Source organism: Pleurodeles waltl, chromosome 10, assembly GCF_031143425.1.
Source record: "Pleurodeles waltl isolate 20211129_DDA chromosome 10, aPleWal1.hap1.20221129, whole genome shotgun sequence".
Classification (NCBI taxonomy): Eukaryota; Metazoa; Chordata; class Amphibia; order Caudata; family Salamandridae; genus Pleurodeles; species Pleurodeles waltl.
The window spans coordinates 628,323,903-628,345,148 of record NC_090449.1 but is presented as its reverse complement, the minus strand read 5'-3'; the positions used below and the strand labels follow the sequence as shown (position 1 = coordinate 628,345,148).

Below are 21,246 nucleotides of genomic sequence, written 5' to 3'. Positions count from 1 at the left end.
AAGGGTTGACCACAGAAAGATTCATGACACCAGTTCAGCATCCTCAGCATATTTGAGCATCTCAGCAGCTTGTATCCTTTGCATCAGAATCCACCCCATTGACCTCTATGACAAAAAAACACAGTGGTTCACCCTTACGACTCAGAGCTAGACTGGAGACTGCTTAAACCTACATGTAACTGTCTCCCTGAAGCCAACTGGTCGGTAGCGTGGCTCTCTATTGGAGTAGACACCCTACAAAAGTGCCCATAGAACTACTTTAAAGTTGCTTGTTGTGGCTAACTCTAAACCGGGAGTCTCGGTAGATAACAAAAATATATTGTTCTTAGTGAAAATCTGTGATTTATTGTTTCTTTAAAAATACATATCTCCTGAACCCTCTGTGTATTTTTGTCATTAAGGTGTCTGGTTAAAGATAACAATACATATATTTTGTTATAAATTGGTTGTTGGATTTTATTATGTTGTCTTCTTATTCTACTGTTGTGGTACGTCTTAGTGCTTTACCCTTGTACCTTTGAGAAAGCCTGAGAGCTCTGAGCTGCAGCTAGCCAGGATTGAGCTATGGTTTTGCAAATAAACCTGGCTGGACCTGATGACATGTTTGTGCCAATATTACACGCTGATGTTTCAGAACCACACCATATAATCCACGTTTCGTCACACTTGTTTTCTGGACTGACTGTTGCTGAGGACTAGAGTCCTTCTACCAAAAGGTGAGGCTTCACTTCGTGTCAGGCAACCCATCACTCTTTCGATCTGCTTTGCCCCACTTCACCCTTTAAAATAGGAAGAGAGACTCCATCAGTTGGACTCTAAAAGAGTGGTCTGCTTTAACATCGCTCATACCAGAGACCTTCACATAGACATTCACATTTTTGTGGGGGCTCTCAAGGCAAAAAAGGCAAAGCAGTTCAGAGACTGACTATCCAGATGAATAGTTCTTTGCATTGCGAGAAGCATCCCAAGCAGCTAGAAGGGTTGAGTGCTGATTCCACAAGGGCCAATGCAGCTACCTCTGCATTAGCATGCAGAGTGCCTTTTGTGGATATTTGTCAGACTGCAACTTGAGGATCAGTGCACATTTTCACAGAGCATTACTGCCTTGACAGCAAGGTCTTATTGGAAGGGCGTTTTTGCTGATAGATCCCCCAAGACTTTTTGATGAGTCATTCCCCATTGTAGGAAGCTGGCCTGCAGCTGTGGAGCCCAGGAGCTGAAGAGGAATCCTTGGAGCAGTGCAGATGGTGTCCCACGTCGGTCGTCAGGTTGCAGATGGTCAGTGGTGTTGGAGAACCACCAGCAAGCCTTGGCAAACGCAGGAGGAGCAAAAGAAGAGTTGCAAGGCTGAAGAGGAACAGCAAGGCCCCCAGGGGACTGGACCCTTGAAAAGGGAGTCTGGGGTGACCCTCAGCAGTCGGGAGAGCCCACAGAAGCAGTTGCAGCCCCACTGGCAGCTGGCAAAGTAAGTTGCAGTGAGGCACAGTCAGCATACCTGAAGAGAAGTCCCACGTCACTGGAGCAGCAGAGAGGTGACTATGCTTGACAGGAAGAAGTGCTGGGGGACGGGGCTCTTGGAGCCTGATGATCCCTTGGACCAGGAGACAGCTAGCATTGATAGCTGCAAGAGTTGTGGTGCACACTGGTACTGTCCTGCAAGGAGAGGCAAAGGCTCACCGTCTTCCAAGTTGGACAGATGGCAGAGAGGACCAAGAGGATCACTCCAGACCACCACCTGTTATGCAGGACCCACACAGTTCCAGAGGAGAGCAGATCCACGCAGCCGGACGTCATTGCTATAGGTTCCTGCAGATGCAAAGGAATTACTACTTCAATCCAAGGGAGAGTCCTTCTTTCTTGTTGGTGCAGGCTAAAGTATCATCGACAAATGCAAAAAGAACAGTTGATGGACGGAATGTAGACCAAATCAAACATTCACCCGCAGTCACAGATCTGGGTTTAATCCATCAGTTTTCTTGCTCACCATTCCATTCCAGTTTGGACCCAACCATACGCAAATCAGTCTTGACCCTGTTCCCCATGGGAACAGTCCAGCCCGAACGGGCTGGGTCCAAACTGGAATGGCATGGGCAGCAACAAAACGATGGATTTAGGCCCAGATCTCTGTACTGGGGGGAAATGTTTGACATTATTCAGCATTCCGTCCATCATTTGTCCTTTTTGCGAAGTATCGTCGACCCCAGAGGATGCAGAGCCGGGGAAAGGTTGCAGTTGCTAGAAGGAGCTGGAGAAACAATGTTGCAAAGCGAAGCCATCACCAGAGTTGCAGATTTATCAGTTCCTGAAGAGTCCAGTTGTGGTTCCAGTGGTCAGAAGTCAAAGAAAACGATGCATAGGAGTCCTGGTGAAGTCTTGCACCTCAAATCTGGGTACCCACCCTCAAGGGAGTCCCTGAATAGCCCTAAAAAGGGATTTGGTCACCTTGTAAGGTGACAACCTTTCATGAGGGGACTCAGATGTCACCTGCCTGACCTGGCCACTCAGTTGCTCACAGGGACCTTTGAACATCTTGGTTTCAATTTGGCAGAATCAAGTGGCCACCTGGAGGAGCTCTGGGACCCACCCGTCGCGTGGTGATGGACAGAGGAGTGGGCACTACCCTTTCCATTGTCCAGTTTCAAACCGGTTTATGCAAGAAAAGCACCAAATTTGCCCTTCAAAGTATACAGTTGGCTTGGGGAGGCTACCATTCCCAAGCCTTGTAACACCTATTTCTAAGGGAGAGGGTGTTGCTTCCCTCTCTCACAGGAAATCATTTGTTCTGCCTTCCCCTTCCTGAGCTCGTCAAGCAGCAGGAGGGTAAAAACCTGTCTGAGAGGTGACAGCAGCATGGGCTGCCCAGAAAACCCCATAAGACTGTTAGGAGCAAAACTGGGGGTCCTCCAAGGTGTCCCAGAGTGCATGAATCATACTACCAATACTGGGCTCCCATAGGTGGCACAAGACATGCGTCAGCCTATGGGGAACCCCTGGTGCCCCAATGCCCTGGGTACCTAAGTACCATATACTAGAGACTTATAAGTGAAAACAGTCTAAACATACTGATAGCAGGCAAAAAGTGGGGGTAACCATGCCAAAAATAGGGTACTATCCTCACACTTACTCCCCACCAGGGAGATATTGCTTTGGTATCTTTTCTAAAGGTGCAAGAGGAATCCTGCAGTTAGATGAATTTATGTATCTATCAGAAGAATGTGTTACCTTTGGTAAAACTTTCTTTTGGATACTGCTATCTACCCGCAAATTCCTCACCACCCTCCCAGCTCCGTGTAATGGGCACTTTTACATTGAAAAATGTCCCAAATTAGGGCTGACTATGACTTCCAGTGGCTGTGTTTGATACCTGACGTCTAACAATTTTACTGCACATAAGATGCCTTATATTCCATACAATGATTATTTACTCTACTAAACAAATTGACTCGTTTAGACAATGACTTGGGACACTCCTGCCCTTTATATATGCTGCCTGGCTGGGATACTTTGTTTGTGTTACTGTAATGAATGGGTTCACGATATAGTTTTACCTCAACACATCATCCTGAAGATTGTCTCAAGTACTATTTACACAATGAGACCGAAACACTGACCGATTAAGCACAAGTGCATACGTATAGACTTACTTGTCAAATGTTTCTCTGGAGGAAAATAAGCCTAATGGACTGTTAATGAACAGTTGGGTGATTGCCCTATCTGTCGCAGATATGTCTTGTAAACTTTGTATTTTGTTCTGTGATCATTGTTTCAAATGGCTTGTTATGTTTAACCGACCCTTTATAAATATTGTTTGATAGTCTGAATATTACTAATTAAATAGAAAGAAGCATGCCCATTCAGATCATTGATTTATCCATACAAAATTCCTGTATTAATTGATTTATTCCTTGTTTGTAATAGATTGGATGCTGTTAAACACCAAAATCCGTATAAAGAATAACCAAATAAAAAGTTTAAAAACATCCTTTTTCATGGGACATTTTGACTCGACATTTATCTGTACACCTGTCCCTGGGGGATTATCAGATTGCTCTACCATGTGGTTCCAAATTAGAGAACTGCACACTGGCACTAGCAATAGCTTTTAGGATCCAAGGGTGCTCACGGGGTCCAGAAAGAAATTCTTGGGTGGCTCATAGATTGCTCCAGTCATCACATCTGTGGTGGAACAGAATTGACGCAGAACTGCACTTCGCCTCCTACTGTCATTCAGTGGTTATGCACAAAATTCTTCCGGAATCAGAATGGTGCCTGGGGATAGTCTAAAGATGAGAAATCGGAGTTTGATATACCATCCAACAAAAGAGTGTTAAGGTAAGTAACTTGTTCTCTCTGACGCTCAGACTTTAAGTGGATGAAAATCATTGTTGATTAATTTTTGCTTGAATCCACCAGTTTTTACTCTAAGATTTAGTGACGTAAAATATCTTTGGTCAGACTGACAACAAAGTTGTGGCATATTGATTAGTGGTATTCTGATATTTCAGTACTTTTAGGCTATACTGTTATTCATGACTTACTTTGTTAAAAAAAAAAAAAGTATATTCAATATTATTTTATGGACTTAGGACTCAGGACCACAATGATGGACGAGACACCCCTGAAAGCTTTGTGCCATCTTCTTCACCTGAAAGTGTTGTTGGAATGGAAATCAGCAGATATCCTGATCTATTGCTGGTGAAGGAGGAACCCCCAGATCCTGCCTCATCACCTGTCATACCCTTGTTGCCGAGCAGCACTGGAAAAGGTGAGAGTATTTTAATCTTTCTTCCTTTCTTGAAAAAATGAATTTCATTAATAGGAACTATTATTGTAGTACTGATCATGTGCAATGATTCCAACTTCATACTGTTTTTTTCAAATACTGTTTGTGCAGGTTCAGAAGTGAGGCAGAATGATGTAAAGACTGAAGCTTCATCCAGGATGCTTTTTTTTGGCTCCCAGTTTATGCAAACTCCTAACAGCCCCAAATCTGGCCTTATCTCTGTCGCAGTCACTTTGCATCCAACAGTAACTGAGGTAATGCTCTACTGTCCATTGTATAATATCCAAGACCTACCAATTACATGTAAACTTTGCCGTTCTTTAAAATATTTTTTTTCCTTTTCCAGAAAGAGGTATTTCTCTTTATTCAACATTTTAATACCATCAAACACCAACTGCTTCACAGGTCAGCTGCGGCTCAATTGTCAGAGGACCCTTATAGTTCGGATGTAGGGAAAACATTTCACGTGGAAAAGGGCTAGCAAGATTCGAGTTGTGGGGGTGGAATTTGGGGGAGAGGGAGAAAAAGCTCTTTGAGAAGTTTTCAAATGCAACACATTTTTTGAGTTATAGGGCAATGTCACTCCCCCAGCTTTACAGAGTTTTCAGTATTCTCTGACAAACTAGGTTATCAAGTACTTCGAAGGATAGGAACACTTTTGGCATTGGCCTCTCCACAAGATCAGGGTCAGGTTATTCAGGTCAAATTTGATAACAAGCTGTTTTTAATGCCTGTGTCCAAAAAGATTTGAGCACTTGCTTGAGATCCATTCTTTCTACAGCTGATCTCCCTCCGATAATCCTGGCCTCCTGGTATACCTCCTTAAACAGAGATTTTCATTTTTGATTTGAGTTTTTGTATAATTAGATAAGGAATTTAGCTTATGTAGACATTGCTGATCCAGGCTGAAGTTTTCTCGACAACATTGTTAAAATATGGTGGATGTGTTGCATTGATTTAATATTTCAGGAACCATGAGACCTATATACTACATTTTGTTGTCAATACATAGATTTTCGGGGGTGTAGTAGTCTTATAGACACAGAAAATAACTCCTGAGAGCAACCTTTCTGCCATTTTCCACAATTGTGGCTATAATAGAAGAAGAAGAGACATATATAGAAATGAACCAGATAATAGGTTTTAATCCTTTTATGTATAATCAAACAATTTTTATTATCTGAATTTGAAAAAAAAAAATCACTCCTGTAATAAACACATTTTTGTAGTTCACTTTATTTGTTTCGTCAGTCACTCGTGGTACATTTGCCGAATGTTGAACATTTGAGAAGAGCATATCGACAGGGACATCTTTTTGTAGCATTGATTTTGCACGTAAATGTATGTGTAAGGTATGTGGGTAGAGGCTTTAGAAATGTTGTAGGTTTTAGCACCCCATCAATATCTTCCCAACCAAATTGACACAGATCTTTCTCTACTTATGCATGATCCAAAACATTTACACATCTTCTGGTCAAGTAGAAAGCTATTTCAATGTGTCAGCGCACAGAATATGATGTCACTGGAAGGCCACTTAGCTGGACTGATCTTTTGAACTCACTGTTCCAAAGATTGTCAGATATGCGACAGTCAGAACTTGTTTTTCTCACACGAAAAAGGTATTTTTCTATGTCTTTAAAGTCACGTTCTTCTCTCTCAGCAATTCCTTTGAGAAACTTCACAGGTTCAGCAGTTAAAGTTCCAAGCTTTGTTCCAATTTTGCTCATAGCCTCATCACCTGTAAGAATATTGCCTTGATAAGAACACTGGGCCATCTCTACGTCAAGTTTCTTGTACAGAATATAAAGCAGTATTAAATGTCTCGTCTCTCATGTTCCATAACGTTTCCATAACTCTGACAATCCTGAACTTATGAACATTGCAACAATTCTAAGTAGCACAATAATAATGTGTCATTTGACAGTACATTGACTTGTTTGGAACCAATTTGAAGAGCTCACTCAACACGAAGTTCAGCTTCCTCCAATTTGCTATTCAAGTTTGTGAACAGTATGGCCTGTACCTTTTGACTATATCTCTTCAGGCCCCAACTCCTCATTGACAATCATTCTACTTGCAATTATTGGAAATTCACTGTTCACTGAAGCATCAGCAATGTTTTGGCGAGTTAACATCTCCAAGTTCATCTTGTTCGATGTTGATGACCGGAATGTATCAAGTTGCACAGGTATAGGTGTCAAATCTTTGATGCAGGCAAGGTCAATTTTTCCATTTGTAGACATTCGTCTGATTCTCTCGCATTCTTTGCCAGATAGTTCAAGACAACTGTCAAAGACAATGTGCAGTTCTTACAAGGTGCACACTGACTTTGATAACTGTAGTACAGTCTGAATGACCTCTCCGAAGTTTTGCATGGATGAAATCCTGACCATTCGCAATTGTGACATATAATCCACAACAACAGCAGTTTTCAATAAGGACACCTTTTCGAATTGAAATTCTTCAGATGAAAGGTTTATTTTCCGAGCTCTTGTGAGTTTGTGCTCCACTCGTTTGGTTGCAGCATCTCCATCGGTAATGCGTTTGTTGGAAGAAAATCATGCAGCAGAATGTCCTTGATAAATTCACCCCTTTCTTTTGCTATATCTATCCTCATCTCTATGTGCTTGCAAAAGTTGTTTTTTCGTAACCTATTTTGTAGTGACTGGTTGCACGAAACTCTTAATATGGCAATTAAAGCGTGGAAGTTTATCTTAAGTGATTGTCAGACAGCTTTTTCTTTTTCAATACAAATCCCTCCTGCTTTGGTTATCCAAGTAGTTTCGATCAATATTCCACAACATCTAGTATACATCTTTATATCCTAATCCACATATTGTTTTGCCACAGAGTTGTGTAGTCGCACAGGATATGTCGTTTCAAAGGGGTTTCCTTGCTGCTGCATGAAATGAAGAAGGCTGTCAACATGTTTATTAAAACGTTCCCCTCTCTTTCCCACAAGTTCATGGTGAGGAACAGTTTCACGATGGTCCATTAATTTTGAATTTGTCATCTCTGAAAACATTGCAAATTGAAAGGACTTCATGGTAAACTAGCTGCCATTAAACAACATATTTACTTTTACGTGTCTGACCAACAATTCCCTTGGAGCTTTTCTCTGGTTTCTGGATTGTCAATTCCAGTTTCATATCTGGAGCCACAGCATTGAACCTCCCCTCTCCATATTTCATCACAAAATGTCTCTGGATTAATTTTCTGTAGAGGTATAATTTTTCCACCTCTAGCTTCTTCACTCTTTCCAAATACCACAACCTATATCTCAGGTAGTTTATGCAATTGAATTCGCGAAACACAGCAGTTGTGACTCCAGTCTTCACATGCAGCTCCCAGTCACCTCCCTGATCAGCATGTACCAAGTTTCTCACTAGAGCTATCATGCATGAAACATTTCCACAGAACTTGCAAAGTTCTGCTTTTTCTTCACATTCTTTGACATACTCAAAGAACTTGGCTTTCTGATTTTAAACAGAGTTTCTTGTACGTTTCCTGGCTTTGAATTATGTCTTTCGAATGAAGTGCACCCTGTGCCTTGTTGACTTCTGAAATAAGGTATGCAAAACCTAATTTGTCATTCTTGTTCCAGAAAGTATTCCAACGCAGGGTTTTTATAGCCTCAGATATGATGAGCATACCGTGTAACGAACTAACATAATGAGTCCCGCTCAACACTGACTGGACAGCTTTACTTCCAAAGATTTCAGCCCCAGTAAGTGCATCGTCTATGCCACATCCACTGAGATAACTTGCAGCACACCGCAACATAACTTTTGTCATGTGGAAAACGCCCATCAATGGATAAAGATCATCAAATTCTACTGGATTCCTCATAAAAATGTCAGCTACAGTACGGAAAACACCATTGCAGACATAGGCTGGTTTTAACCTGCGCAGGCATATTTTGAGTTTTTTTAGGAGCTTTGTATACTTTTGCGTAGTTTGTGACTTTAGATGGTATTACTGCTAAAAACTCAACCTTCTTCAGTGGGACAGTATTCTGGGAGATCAGAGCATGCATTCCAGCCCACGGAGGAACTGGCTTTATTTCATCCTTCATTCTGCACCGAATAAGCAATATGATACATTCAGTTCAGTCAGCTTTGCGGACCACAGCATCAGGTAGAAGAAGATCCATGTCCTCAGCCACTTAGAAACTTTCTAGTAGACTGGGACGTGTTGATGGGTTCTAGTGATTTTGCACATGTTGAGAAGGCAGTTGGGTCATAAGTTTACATCTTTGTTTGTTTATGCCTACAGCTGACAAAACTTGTTTTCTAGCAGCTACCTCATTGGTACAGTCGTGAAAAAGCACCATGGCAGTATCTTGTGTGCTAAATGTTCCAGACAAAGAAGAGCTGTCTTAAAAATTATCAAGAGCAGCAATTGTAAATCCTTTCCTGGTAAAGTGACTTGGAAGTGGTGTGCTGTTTGATTTACAAGATTTTACAGCATGAGCTGCTAACAAGTTCTTGCTTCGTACTATGTCATTATAACTTGTTAATACACCAATCCTATTCATTGAAGTGATTAGTTCTCTACTTTTGCACTTGTCATAGATTGCGTGGGCAGTCATCATGTGCAGAGGAGTTTCCTTTTTGCTGTGATGTAATTAATAAAACATGATTTGGGAACGATGGTGCATTTGCACAGCATGTAGCCTTTTGGTTCCATGGGATTGTCTTCCACTTCTTCACTTATATCTTCAAAGCCATCATCAATGTTGTCGGCTTCTGTTCCGAACTCAAGAACTTTAGTCTGTAACAGTTTTGCTTTGCTGATGCTAAAAAATGATGTAAAATGTTAAGACAACATCATGCATTTTTGTTGACTCCCATGATTTGCGGAGCTCTGGGGCATCACAAAATTTGTCATTAAGTCCAAAATCAAAACCTTTCAGGACGTTTCTTCAAATGGTTCGTGCGGATTTTACTGCATCCTGTGATCTCATTTTGGCAGCAAGAATTTCAGGAGTCAAATCAGGTGAGAAACACCATAAGTGGCGCATTCTTTTTATTAAACTGACAAAAACAAATTCCGTCATTGTACATTTTCACCAGAAAAATCATAATTTCATCATTATGGATAAACACAATTTTAGCAATTTTGACCATTATTTCTCTGATCTCACTGAATGTGAACCCGTAGCCAGCACGCAAGAGTGGCTTTAAAACTTAATTTTCTTTTTCAAAGAGTGAAAACTTAACTGGAGGCTGGCGGTTACGTTGCTGCTGGGAGCTTATTGTACATTCATATTTTTGAATGTATGCACGCATGCAGTTCAGATGGGCATACCTATCCTCTGCAAAAACATTCCCCTTGCTGTTTATATCAGCTACTCCACTGAAAATTTCAACTTGAAAGAAACTAGCTGCAGATAAAAACTTACTTGCCCTTTGAGACTCACATACTCTGTACTTTGTTCTTTCATCAATCCCTTTGGCCTTTGTTCCGGCCAACCATAGATAACACATTGTAGATCCTCTGCTTTCTGATCAGTTGTTGGAGGTAGTCAAGAGGATAGCCATCGATCTAAGTGGATGGGCGTTGGTTTTGGTTGTCGTCACTTTCTCAGAAATGTTGGATTCTTATTGTGATTCCCTGGTTACTGCTATTTTTTGATGATTTGTTTCCAAGCTTGTTTCCAAGCTTGTTTCCATTGTAAACAACTTGTAGCACTTGTTGTTACAATGATAAAATATTTGATCCTCTTCACCCATCAGTTTCAGTCTTTTGTGAACTTCGTCTTGCCGAATATCTGCAGCATCTCAAACTCTCTTCCGTGCAGCCGCAATTGATGTTAGCTTTTCTTTTGGATTAGTTTGGCATTTAACACATTTTTCTTTGTTGAAGGAGTCTTCTAATTTTGTAGTTAGCAACATTCTGTCAGGAGGTAAAGATCCTCTGCTACCACCTGCTTCACTCATGTTTATGAGTTTGAATTAATGGAAAACTTGAAACAAAAACAATTTTAAAATAAAATACCAATATGATGACTATAACGGTTGCTCTGAGCATGTATTGGCTCCTTCTATTAGACTACTTGGCCCCCAAAACCTGTGTTTTGACACCAAAATGAAGTATATGGGTCTCATGGTTCCTGAAATATTACTCCTTCACTGCAACATATCTGCCATTTTAAAAAATGCCATCTGGAAAAAATCGGCCCAGATTAGCAATTTCTGCCCAAGCTAAATTACTTCTCCAATGATCCAAAACACAAATCAAAAATGAATATCTGTGGACAACAATTTTTTACTAAGGTATATCATGGAGCCAGGACTATGAAAGGGATAGGCTACATAAGCTTCCCTTTCAATGGTATGTCATCCTTGTACACTTTGAGGCTTTCAACACGGTCTCCGTCAGCACTCTGCATACCAGACTCTACGACATGGGAATCTGCAGAAGAGCTCTGGAATGGATCCACTCCAGGAGGATGCAGAGTGTCAGACTCCTGCTCTACCCCTCCAGATCCACAGAAGTCAACTGCGGAATCCCCCAAGGATCCTCACTCAGTCCCACACTTTTCAACAAATACATGGTCCCTTTTGCTGCCATCGTCAGAAGCCACGGTATGAACATTGTGTCATATGCCGATGACACAACTCAGCATTTCCCTCACTGAAGACCCAGACAAAGCTAAAAGGAACTTTCACGCAGGAATAGAATCAGTGGCCACCTGGATGAGAGAAAGGTGCCTCAAGCTTAACTTCAGCAAGACTGAGCTCATCATCTTCTGAAATGCCACCTCAGCTTTGGACGACTCCTGGTGGCCCACATCCCTCAGCACCTCCCCGTCCCTGCACCAACAGAGCATGCCCGCAACTTACGAATCATCCTCGAGTTCTCCCTATCCATGACCCGCCAGGAAAACTGCGCCTCCTCTTGCTGGCACACACTCTGTAAATTCTGGAAGATATTCAGATTGATCCCAGCAGGTTGTCGCTGCACAGTAATCCATGCCTTAGTCACGAGCAAGCTCGACTACGGCCATGCCCTTTACGCTGGCACCTCAACTAGGAACATCAAAAAACTTCAACTCATCCAGAACGCCACCGCCAGACTCATTCTGGACCTCCGTCGCCGAGAAAATATCTCCCAACACCCGAGGACCCTCCACTGGCTACCGGTTGAGAAGCAAATCACCTTCAAGCTTCTCACCCACACGTACAAGGCCATACACAATGCAGGACCAGCCTACCTGAACCACTGCATCTACTTCCACGCCCCCACCAGATCCCTCCGCTCCACCCCTTGCATCTGCAAAAACACTGCCGGAGGACGATCTTTTACCTACACTGCAGCGAAGAGCAGGAACAATCTCCCCCTGCGCCTCAGACAAAGCCCGTTGCTCACCATCTTCAGGAAGAACCTCAAGATGTGGCTCTTCGGATGAGCCTCTCACACACCCCCATCTTTCCCCCTGCATTGAGACCCTCACGGGTGAGTAGCCACGCTTAACAAATACTGATTGATTGATTGATTGATAGAAGATTTTCCAGGAAGGAGGATCTAAATGCTTCTTATTTATAAATGTGAAAGAGGAACACGAATCAATAGGAACCATTACTTTTCGACCATTGGAAGATATTTCACACTGGGGAAAATTATACTGTAATTTTTTTGGTGAATACGTCTAATTAAACATTCCTCATCTGTAGTCTCTTCACATTTCAAATATCACCAGGCACCAGAGTGGATCTGGAGACTTTTACAGCAGTGATTTGACTCACTCCTCATAATGAGTCAATAAGCTGCGCCATGTGCTCAGCGGCGACTCAGTACTTCCTCTGAAGTGATGGGGCAGAGCCCCAAATAAGCACCTCACTGGCTCAACATGATGACCTGGACACTGCAAAATATATTTTGAGTGCTGGGTTGGACACCACAGTATATTTTGGCAAAGCTTTTCTTTTAGCACCAGTTAAGTGCATACAAGGTATGTCTGGATGGGATCAACCTGGTTTTCAGGAGACGTCCAAGTATCTTTGATGGAAATAGCCTTTGAGGACTGTAAATTGTTTGTCGAGCCACTGCGTGATCTCCTGGCCTCTTGTCTCTCGCTAAGCAGTTCTATGAACAGTACAGGAATTTTAAGGGTTACCCTAGGGAACTAGTGTACATAAAATGTCAGCCTTCCTAACTGTTAGAACTGTCTTTTTGCCTTCTGACGTCCTGTTGTTATGGTATACTGGACTCTGTTTTTGGTAGCTTGTCTCTGCGCTCTTTATCACTGCTAATCATTGCTAAAGTGCAAGTGCTCCCTCTATAAATTGTAGTGTTGATTGGTTTATCGATGATTGGCATATTTGATTTACTGGTAGGTTCCTAGTAAAGTGCACTAGAGGTGCCCAGGGTCTGTAAATCAAATGCTACTGGTGGACCTGCAGCACTGATTGTGCCACCCACATGAGTAGCCATGTGAAAATGTCTCAGACCTGCAACTGCAGTGTCTGTGTGTGCAGTTTTAAACTGCTAATTCGACCTGGTTAGTCTACCCACTTGCCAGGCTCAAACCATCCCTTTTTGTACATGTACGGCACCCCTAAGGTAGGCCCTTGGTAGCCCCAGGGGCAGGGTGAAGTGTATTTTAAAGGTGGGACATGTACTAATGTGTTTTACATGTCCTAACAGTGAAGTACTGCCACATTTGTTTTTCACTGTTGCAAGGTCTTTCTCTCCCATAGGTTAACATGGGGGCTGCCTTTAAATATCCTTAAAGTGCAGTTTCCCTTTGAGAGCAGATGGGAATGTGGAGTTTGTGGTCTCTGGACTCACAATTTTAAAATGGATCTGTTGGTAAAGTTGTTTTTTTAGATTGTCAGTTTTAGAAAGTGGGCATTTTCTTGCTTAACCATTCTGTGCCTCTGTCTGCTTGTGTATTCCAACTCTGGGTCAGACTGACATTTGGGCTGTTTGTGACTCTCTACTAGACAGTGACACAAAGGGAGCTGGGATGTAGCCTGCATATCCTGATGGGCCATCTGGGCTAGAGTGGAGGGAGGAGTGCTCACTTAAACCTGAAAGGGCTGTGCCTGCCCTCACACAATGCAGTCTCGAACCCCCTGGTGTGTGTCTGGGGCCTGGCCTGGGGAAGGCAGGATCTTGCCAAACAGGTGAGACTTTCCTTTTGAAGTTTGCCAACTTCAAAGGCAGAAGGGGGTAAAAGTATTGGACCCAAAACCCCCAGACTTTTGGAATCTTTCTGGATCGAGAGGAACCTCTGCCAAGGAGAAGAGCTGAAGGAGGAGGAGTACTGCCCCTTTGCTGCATGTGTTTTGCTGGGTTGGCCTACAGTTGCTGATTCTGCCTTAAAAGAGCAAAGGGTGAACTTTGCTGTTTATCTTGCTTGAGAGAGATCTCCAAGGGCTTGGAGTAGAGCTTGCCTCCTGTTGGAAGTCTCAGGGACACCAAAGATTTCAGTTTCATCTGCCTGCAGCACTGGGTACTGGGTGTTCTGGGGTGTTCAAGAAGAAAAACCACTGCAATGCCGCCGACACCGCTGGCCTGCACCGTGACCTGCTGACACCGCATGGAACCGCACCGCCCTGCTTCACACTGCAACCCTGGTCTCACCGACGCTGTCATCTGATGCCGCCACCAAGCCACTGCTTGCACCGTGACCTGTGGGCCCCGCACTCCAGCATCACCTTGCCCACACTGAAGCCTGGGCCTCCCTGATGCCACCGCTCCTGCAGACACCGGCGCCACTGCCTGCACCGTGGCTTGTGGACACCACACGTGAGGTACGAGAAGCACCATCCCGTCCCACACTGCAGCCCTGGTCCACCGATGCCAGCACCATCGACTCGAGTGTTGTAACCAGGCGTCCCAGTCTGCACCGCTACCCTTGGATGCCGTACGGAGCCCTTCCCTGGCCACACCGCCGTCTTGGGCCTACCGACGACAGTGCATTAGCAACGACAACGATGCTGCTTGCACCGTGACCTGGTGGCACCGCATGTCGCACCGCCCCACTTCACACTGCAGCCCATGTCTCACCGACGCCACTGGACGCAGTCACAGAGCCGCTGCCTGCGCTGTGACCTGTGGGCATCACGTGTTGCATTGTCCCACTTCGCACCCCAGCCCCGAGGCCATCCACGCCAGCGCTCCTGACTTCATCAGTCCGGAGTTTGATCTGCAACGCATGTGATTTCAAGGGCCCAACGAGCTCCGCACTGACCTCTAGAACCTACACGGCTCTCCAGACCTCATTGCGAGGATCATGACACCCTGCATTTCCAAGGTATTGTATGTGGGTCTTACCGATACCGTAGCTGGCCCACGACGACGCGGCCGGCCTGAACTGTTGGATTTGTTGTTCACGACACCTTGATAGCTCCAGGCGGAGATATTGACTTAAAGGAACAGTCTTTTGAGTAATTCTTGCAAAATTTGTATCTTATTTATTTAGTGTTTGTTGGATATTTATCGTATTTGGTCTTGTTTTATATAGATAAATATTGACTGTTTTTCTAAAACTGGTGTAGTGTCCTTTTGTAGTGTTTTCACTGTATTACTGTGTGTTATGTGCAAATGCTTTACACATTGCTTCTGAGATGAGCCAGACTGCTCATGCCAAACTACCTTGGGGGTGAGCAGGGTTTATCTGAGCTGGATATCTCCCTTATCCTGACTAGAGTGAGGGTCCCTACCTGGACTGGGTGCAAACCAACTACCACCTAAAGACCCCATTTCTAACACTAACCATGTGCAGAAGCCCAGTCTTTTCATTGCCGAGTTTGTGGCAGTGGCCAAGGCCAATTGCACTAGCAGGGACATCTACACCTACTCTTTCTTTCCTGGCGAAGCAGTTTCAAGCTCATTTAACTTGCTGTTGGAAATGGCCCTTTTTGCAGGGTTATCCCCAAACTTTTTGCCTCTGGACTCCTATTCTTGACTGTGTGCTGCATTTAGTTTTTGATGGCTTTAGGACCATTGCTACAGTGCAAGTGCTTTCTGTCTAAATTGTATTGGTGAATGGTTTATCGATGTTTGGCATATTTGATTTCCCAGTAAGTCCCTAGTATAGTTCACCAGGTGTTCCCAGGGCCTGTAAATCAAATGCTACTAGTGGGCCTGCAGCACTGATTTGCCACCCACGGGAGTCGCCCTGCAAATATGTCTTAGCCTGCCATTGCATTTCCTGTGTGGCAGTTTTAAACTGACATTTCAACCTGACAAGTGCACCCACATCTCAGGCCCAAACGTTCCTTTTTACTACATATGTCACCTTAAGGGAGGCCCAAGGCAGCCCCATGGGCATGTATTTAAAAGGTAGGACATGTAGTGGTGTGTTTTACATGACCGGATAGTGAAAGACTGCTAAAATAGTTTTTCTCTATTGCAAGGCCTCTCTCTCCCATATGGTTACATGGAGAGTGCCTTGAAATACCTTTTAAATGTAATTTCCTATTGGGAGTAGGCAGAGATTTGGAGTTTGAGGTCTCTGAGCTCACAATTTAATTATACATCTTTTGATGAAGTTGTTTTTTAAAATTGTAAGTTTGAAAATGCCACTTTTAGAAAGTGGGCTTTTTCTTGCTTAACCATTCTGTGCCTCTCACTGTCTGTGGAATATACGTCTGTGTCAGGATGACAGTTGGGCTGTTTAGAGTAAATTCACAGTCACACAAAGGGAGTTGAGGTGTGCCCTGCATATCCTGATGGGTCTTTCTGGGCTAGAGCATTGGGAGGAGCTGGCACTTGCACCTGAGTAGGACTATGCCTGTCATTACACAAAGCCGTTTCTGACCCTCTGCAGTGTGTCTGGGGCCAGGGCAGGAAAAGGCAGGGTCTTGTGCACTATAAAAACTTCTCTTTGTAGTTTGCCTACTTCAAAGACAGAAATGGGTATAAGTACTGGATCTCTAACACCACATAGTTAGAACACTTCTGAACTGAGGACATTCTGCCCGGAGAAGAGCTGGATGCTGTAGCAGGGACTGCCTCTCTACCTGTTGCTTTGCTGTGCTGGCCTGCTGCTTCTGTCCTACGAGGTCTGGACTTTGTTTTCTACATCCTGCTTCCAAAGGTTCTCCAAGGGCTTGGACTGAGCTTGCCTCCTGTTAACAAGTCTCAGGGGCATCAAAGACTTCATCTTCCGGCACCTGGGTTCTCTTGCTGGAGCACTGATTTGTCAAGTGGCACAACATCCAGTTCCTGGGCATTTGGGACTGAGTTCTGGTATAACCAAGAAGAAACAAGCACATCGACTCTAGAGTCACTTTGGAACTGGCGCTGCTGCCTGCACAAGAGGGTGGTCCCTGCTGAGTGCAGCGACTGATGCCGCAGGTCTGACGCCACACTTCGAAGTCCTGCCACAGCGTGAGTCCCGAGTGCGGTCACCAAAGAACGTGGCACCCGGCTCCACCACAGCACCTGTGGCCCTATGGTGTGATTGCGACATTGTGAAGTCAACGCCTCTGTTTTGACCTTCTGGATTCCTTGGTCCTGCCTTGTAAGGGGTTATCTTAGCTGTGTGACTCCCTTACCATGAGTAGAGTGAGGATCCCAACTTTGTGCATTACTAACTAGAGACCCCATTTCGAACACCAGCCTCCACAGGCCCATACTCAAGCGGTCTCCCTGGCTGGAGAACCATCCATTGTACAGATGTGTAAGAAAGAGATTTATTAGATGAGATTCTGTAGGTTCTTGATAAGAAATAAGTCTGCAACCCTCCGTCTACTGTATACCATGTTGTAACACTTGACTCTTAGGGAGGCAAAGTAGCCGAAGTCCTAGTTAGGGGAGGCAGCTCTTGGTAGACAGAAGGTTACGCATCTATTACTTATATAGGACCCACATCCTTCTCAACTAATAACCCACTTTGTTACATTTGTGGCCAACACTAGAATCAGTACTATCTGCTTCCAGAACTTTAAGTCCTTTTTATATGCACATTAGGTGGCATAAAGGCATTACTATTAAATCACAAGGTTCTGAGAGAGGTCAAAGGTTTGGTTGCATGAACTCAGGATGTGGGAAAGGAAAGTCCTGACACAAAAATTCCATCTGAAGAGTTTGTTGATTTGTGTTTACTGTCATTAGTTTTCATTATCCTAACTGCTTCCATAGGGAGATCTCAGGCCATGGTGTCCTCTGACCTCTTACACTACACACAGTATGTCTGAATGAGGAAGACACTCCTTTACAGGTTTAGGTACTACACCACAGAGACTGGGAAGAAACGGTAGACCCTCCTTCCTTTGTTGCAAAAGATGATTGGGAGGTTCTTGGAAATTCTGTCATGGGCAATTTAAGTTTCAAGTAAGGGAGCATAGGCTGAATCATTGTTTTTGCAGAGGTGTTTTTTGCCTTTTCTGCAGTCCAAAACCACTAGCTCAGTGGGGTAGTAGAGTACCTGGAAAACCAGTGATGCTAGTAGGGATTCCTGCCAGCAGTGTGGGGTGGTCCTCAAGACATTCTTCTTAGGTCCACTAGGTAAGGGGGGTAGGGGAGACCAGTGGTAGAGGCATGTCTAGTGAAGGAATAATTACAGAAGTGGTAAGGTTAATTGTAGACCGTAAGCATACAGAAGAGAGGATAGTGAGTGCCCTAGCTTCCCCTCCAGAGCTAGTGACTGAGCCTGTGGAGATCTGATAGGTGGCGGTGAACCCTGTAGATTCCTGAGATGGGGTAGTGGTGGATACTGAGGTCACAGTTGGTTAGACAATTGCCCAAGTACAGTGAAGGATGTCATCCTTAAGAGTATTGTGCTTGATGCTGAGGTGACACGAGTGGTGAATCCTAAACTGGTGTCCATTCAGGTAGGCCCCGTGGGATTAGACTGTATGACAAGCAGCAGAGGCCCATTAAGTGCAGGAGGTGTAAGAAGTGGGTGGAGCCTGCAGTGGCACAACTAGGTGGCTGAGTGGTCCACACACCAGAGGGAGGGGTTCCTGAGCATCAGTCTGGGTTGGTGCTAAATGGTTCTGCTAGGGATTATTTCCAGGGACCCCTGCCTGGTGCACTTTAGGTTACCAGCTTTAGGGCAGATCTTGAGAACACCCCAGAAACCAAATCTTGGTTTGCAGTGCAAAGGTACAGTTTATGGGGGTGAGCTCTAAGCTGAGAGGTGTGAAAGCCATTAATGTAAACCCGTAAAGGCACCTGTCACATTTCACTGCTGGATCGTTAAGGTCCCTCCTTGGTCTTCGGCTTTTCTGCTGGGATCCATTTAGTTGGCCGAAGTGGATGGGTGTCTGGTGACACTTACCCAGTGGCACTTCCAAGTTGACCCGATGTGGCTTGAGAATCTTTGGATAGGGGACATGGACTTTGTTCTTTATATCAACAGTTCGGCTAGTGTTATAGTATGGTTTCTGTGGATGGTGCTTCCAAGAGGACCGTGTGCTGCAGGTTTTTGCATTGGGGAAACTTAGCCCTTCTGTGACCCAGCGGGGATTGCTAACTCCTGTGACCTAGGGGCTGGACACTGATGTCCCATATGGGAACCAGACTAAGGAACCGGGCGTGACTCTGTGAGTTGAGTAGACTGTTCTTCTAGCCTGGCTGATTCAGTCACCCCACGACAGCCTTTGTGCTGTGGGTGAGTGTCAGCGGTCCTGCAACTGCACCTTTGGGGTTCAGTGACCTGGTGTGTGAGGTGGAGAGTGGCTTGACCCTCTTACCTGAGGACTATGAGGCCCACGAGAACATTTTTTGCATGACCAAACTTGGTGTTGGTACAAGCTGAGGAAGGAAGGGGGCTCAGCAGATGGTTCTGACCCATTCAACCCACTGGATTGTTTTGCTTTAGGACTGCCTGTTTTTGGACTTTTACTATGAGTGGGTATCACCAATAGAGTCTCATTCACTGTAAACTTTGTTGAAATGGATTGATAGTGCAAGTTGCCAGTTCCTGCTGTTAAAATGCGGTCTGCAGCTGGAGTGAGAGACTTTGGTTTGGATCCAAGTGCACATGTGTGTACACATGTTTGCAAACATGTAGGCTGAGCGAATGTTACCTCAGTCCAACTCAGCTCAGTGTCTGACCATAGGTAGCCTGTCATAGAAGGACTCTTCAGGGATTGCTGTCGGCCACGTGAAGGCGTTTTAATGTGAGTAGGCATTCTTAGCGCAAGACTGAAGTGATTACCTGAGAACGTCTGCTTACATTATTATACATCATGGGTGACATCTGCAACAAAGTACACTTTTATCATCTAGCCTAGAAGCTAGAGTCTCTCACTGATCATATGGTACAAATGGATCCAAAGTGCAGATCCAGTATCACTTTTGTCATATCTGCACTCGTGCCACTTGAGAATTTGTAATGTGTCTCTGACTTAACTTCTAATTAGATTCCCTGACTGTTCCCCTTGCTGGTCCAAGTTAACTAAGGTGCTGGCCAGTAGGATAACCAAAGACCTCCCCACATAGTAGGGCTATTTGCCAGTGCTTGGGCCTGTTTCTGGGAAAGGAAAGAGTAGTAGCAGAATTAGCATGTGGCAATTACTTTTTAAACTGTACCAGGCCTGGGAAGGATCATTCCACAGAGGACAAAGTGGCAAGACTAAAACTCTGCTACAAATCGGAGGCCTGATAAGGATCATTCCACAGGGGTCAAAGGGGCGAGACTAAAACTCTGCTACCAGTCGGAGGAGATGCTCCCCTGTGAAGTTTTGGAGGGAGGTGATGAGGCACGTGTGGCAGTTAATGGTAGGGCTTGGTACCTCGAAGAAGATCCTTCAGCAGTCCACTTCAAGTCACCATTTTGATATGCCACAAAATGCTGTGCAGGAGTGGTGGAATGATGTGTCATCCCAGGATCGGACATAGGGGCCTGCCTTTTGGAGCATTCCATCCTCACTTAAAATTGTTTGCACAGTAGAAACCGAGAGAGATTATGGAATTCATAGGACCTTGAAGAAGACCAGAGCTGTCTGGAGTGCTGGAGCATCCTGGACTCAACCTGTATTGAACCTGTGGATTCTCTATTCCAGGGCAAGTGGCGTTGCCCCCCTTTACACCCTCTGAAGGGCAGTAGATTGAGGGATAATCTGGGGGATCTCATAGGAGAAGGGTTCCCTGGTACTTCTACAGACTCGTCCTGCAGCGGAGTGACCCTCATCATAGGACCACGTTCTGACTTCAGCTATCAAATGGATGACCTTTCAAGAGACCATAAATGCTATGAGGCCTGAAGAGTACAGGCATGGATGATATCCTGCCATGAGAGCCGCTGGATGTTGCTGGAGGCAACCCTAGCCTGAGGAGACAGGTACTGAACAAAGAGGGCAGTGACAAAAAGAAAACAAGCTGTCAGAGGAATGTACAAATTCAGAGGCCAAGAGAACTGAGGAAAATCTCCTCTCTGTGTTAAAGTTGGCCACCAGGAGCAAAACAGCTTACAAATGTTGAAAACAACCCATAGAATTAATTTCTCTGTGATGCAAATAGCAATGATGGATCTTTTCACACCAAGTCCGCTCTCC

At 44.5% G+C, this 21,246-nt stretch overlaps 1 protein-coding gene across 11 annotated transcripts in view; it reads left to right on the top strand.

Moving 5' to 3' along the window:
- The window catches only part of KMT2C (lysine methyltransferase 2C), a 1,516,687-nt gene that overhangs the window by 1,339,282 nt on the left and 156,159 nt on the right, over positions 1-21,246 (top strand). For all 11 annotated transcript variants that reach the window (XM_069211124.1, XM_069211114.1, XM_069211120.1 and 8 more), the window contains 2 exons: positions 4,587-4,765; positions 4,895-5,037. In XM_069211124.1, coding sequence (XP_069067225.1) covers positions 4,587-4,765; positions 4,895-5,037 — 322 coding nt within the window. The remainder of the gene's footprint in view (positions 1-4,586; positions 4,766-4,894; positions 5,038-21,246) is intronic.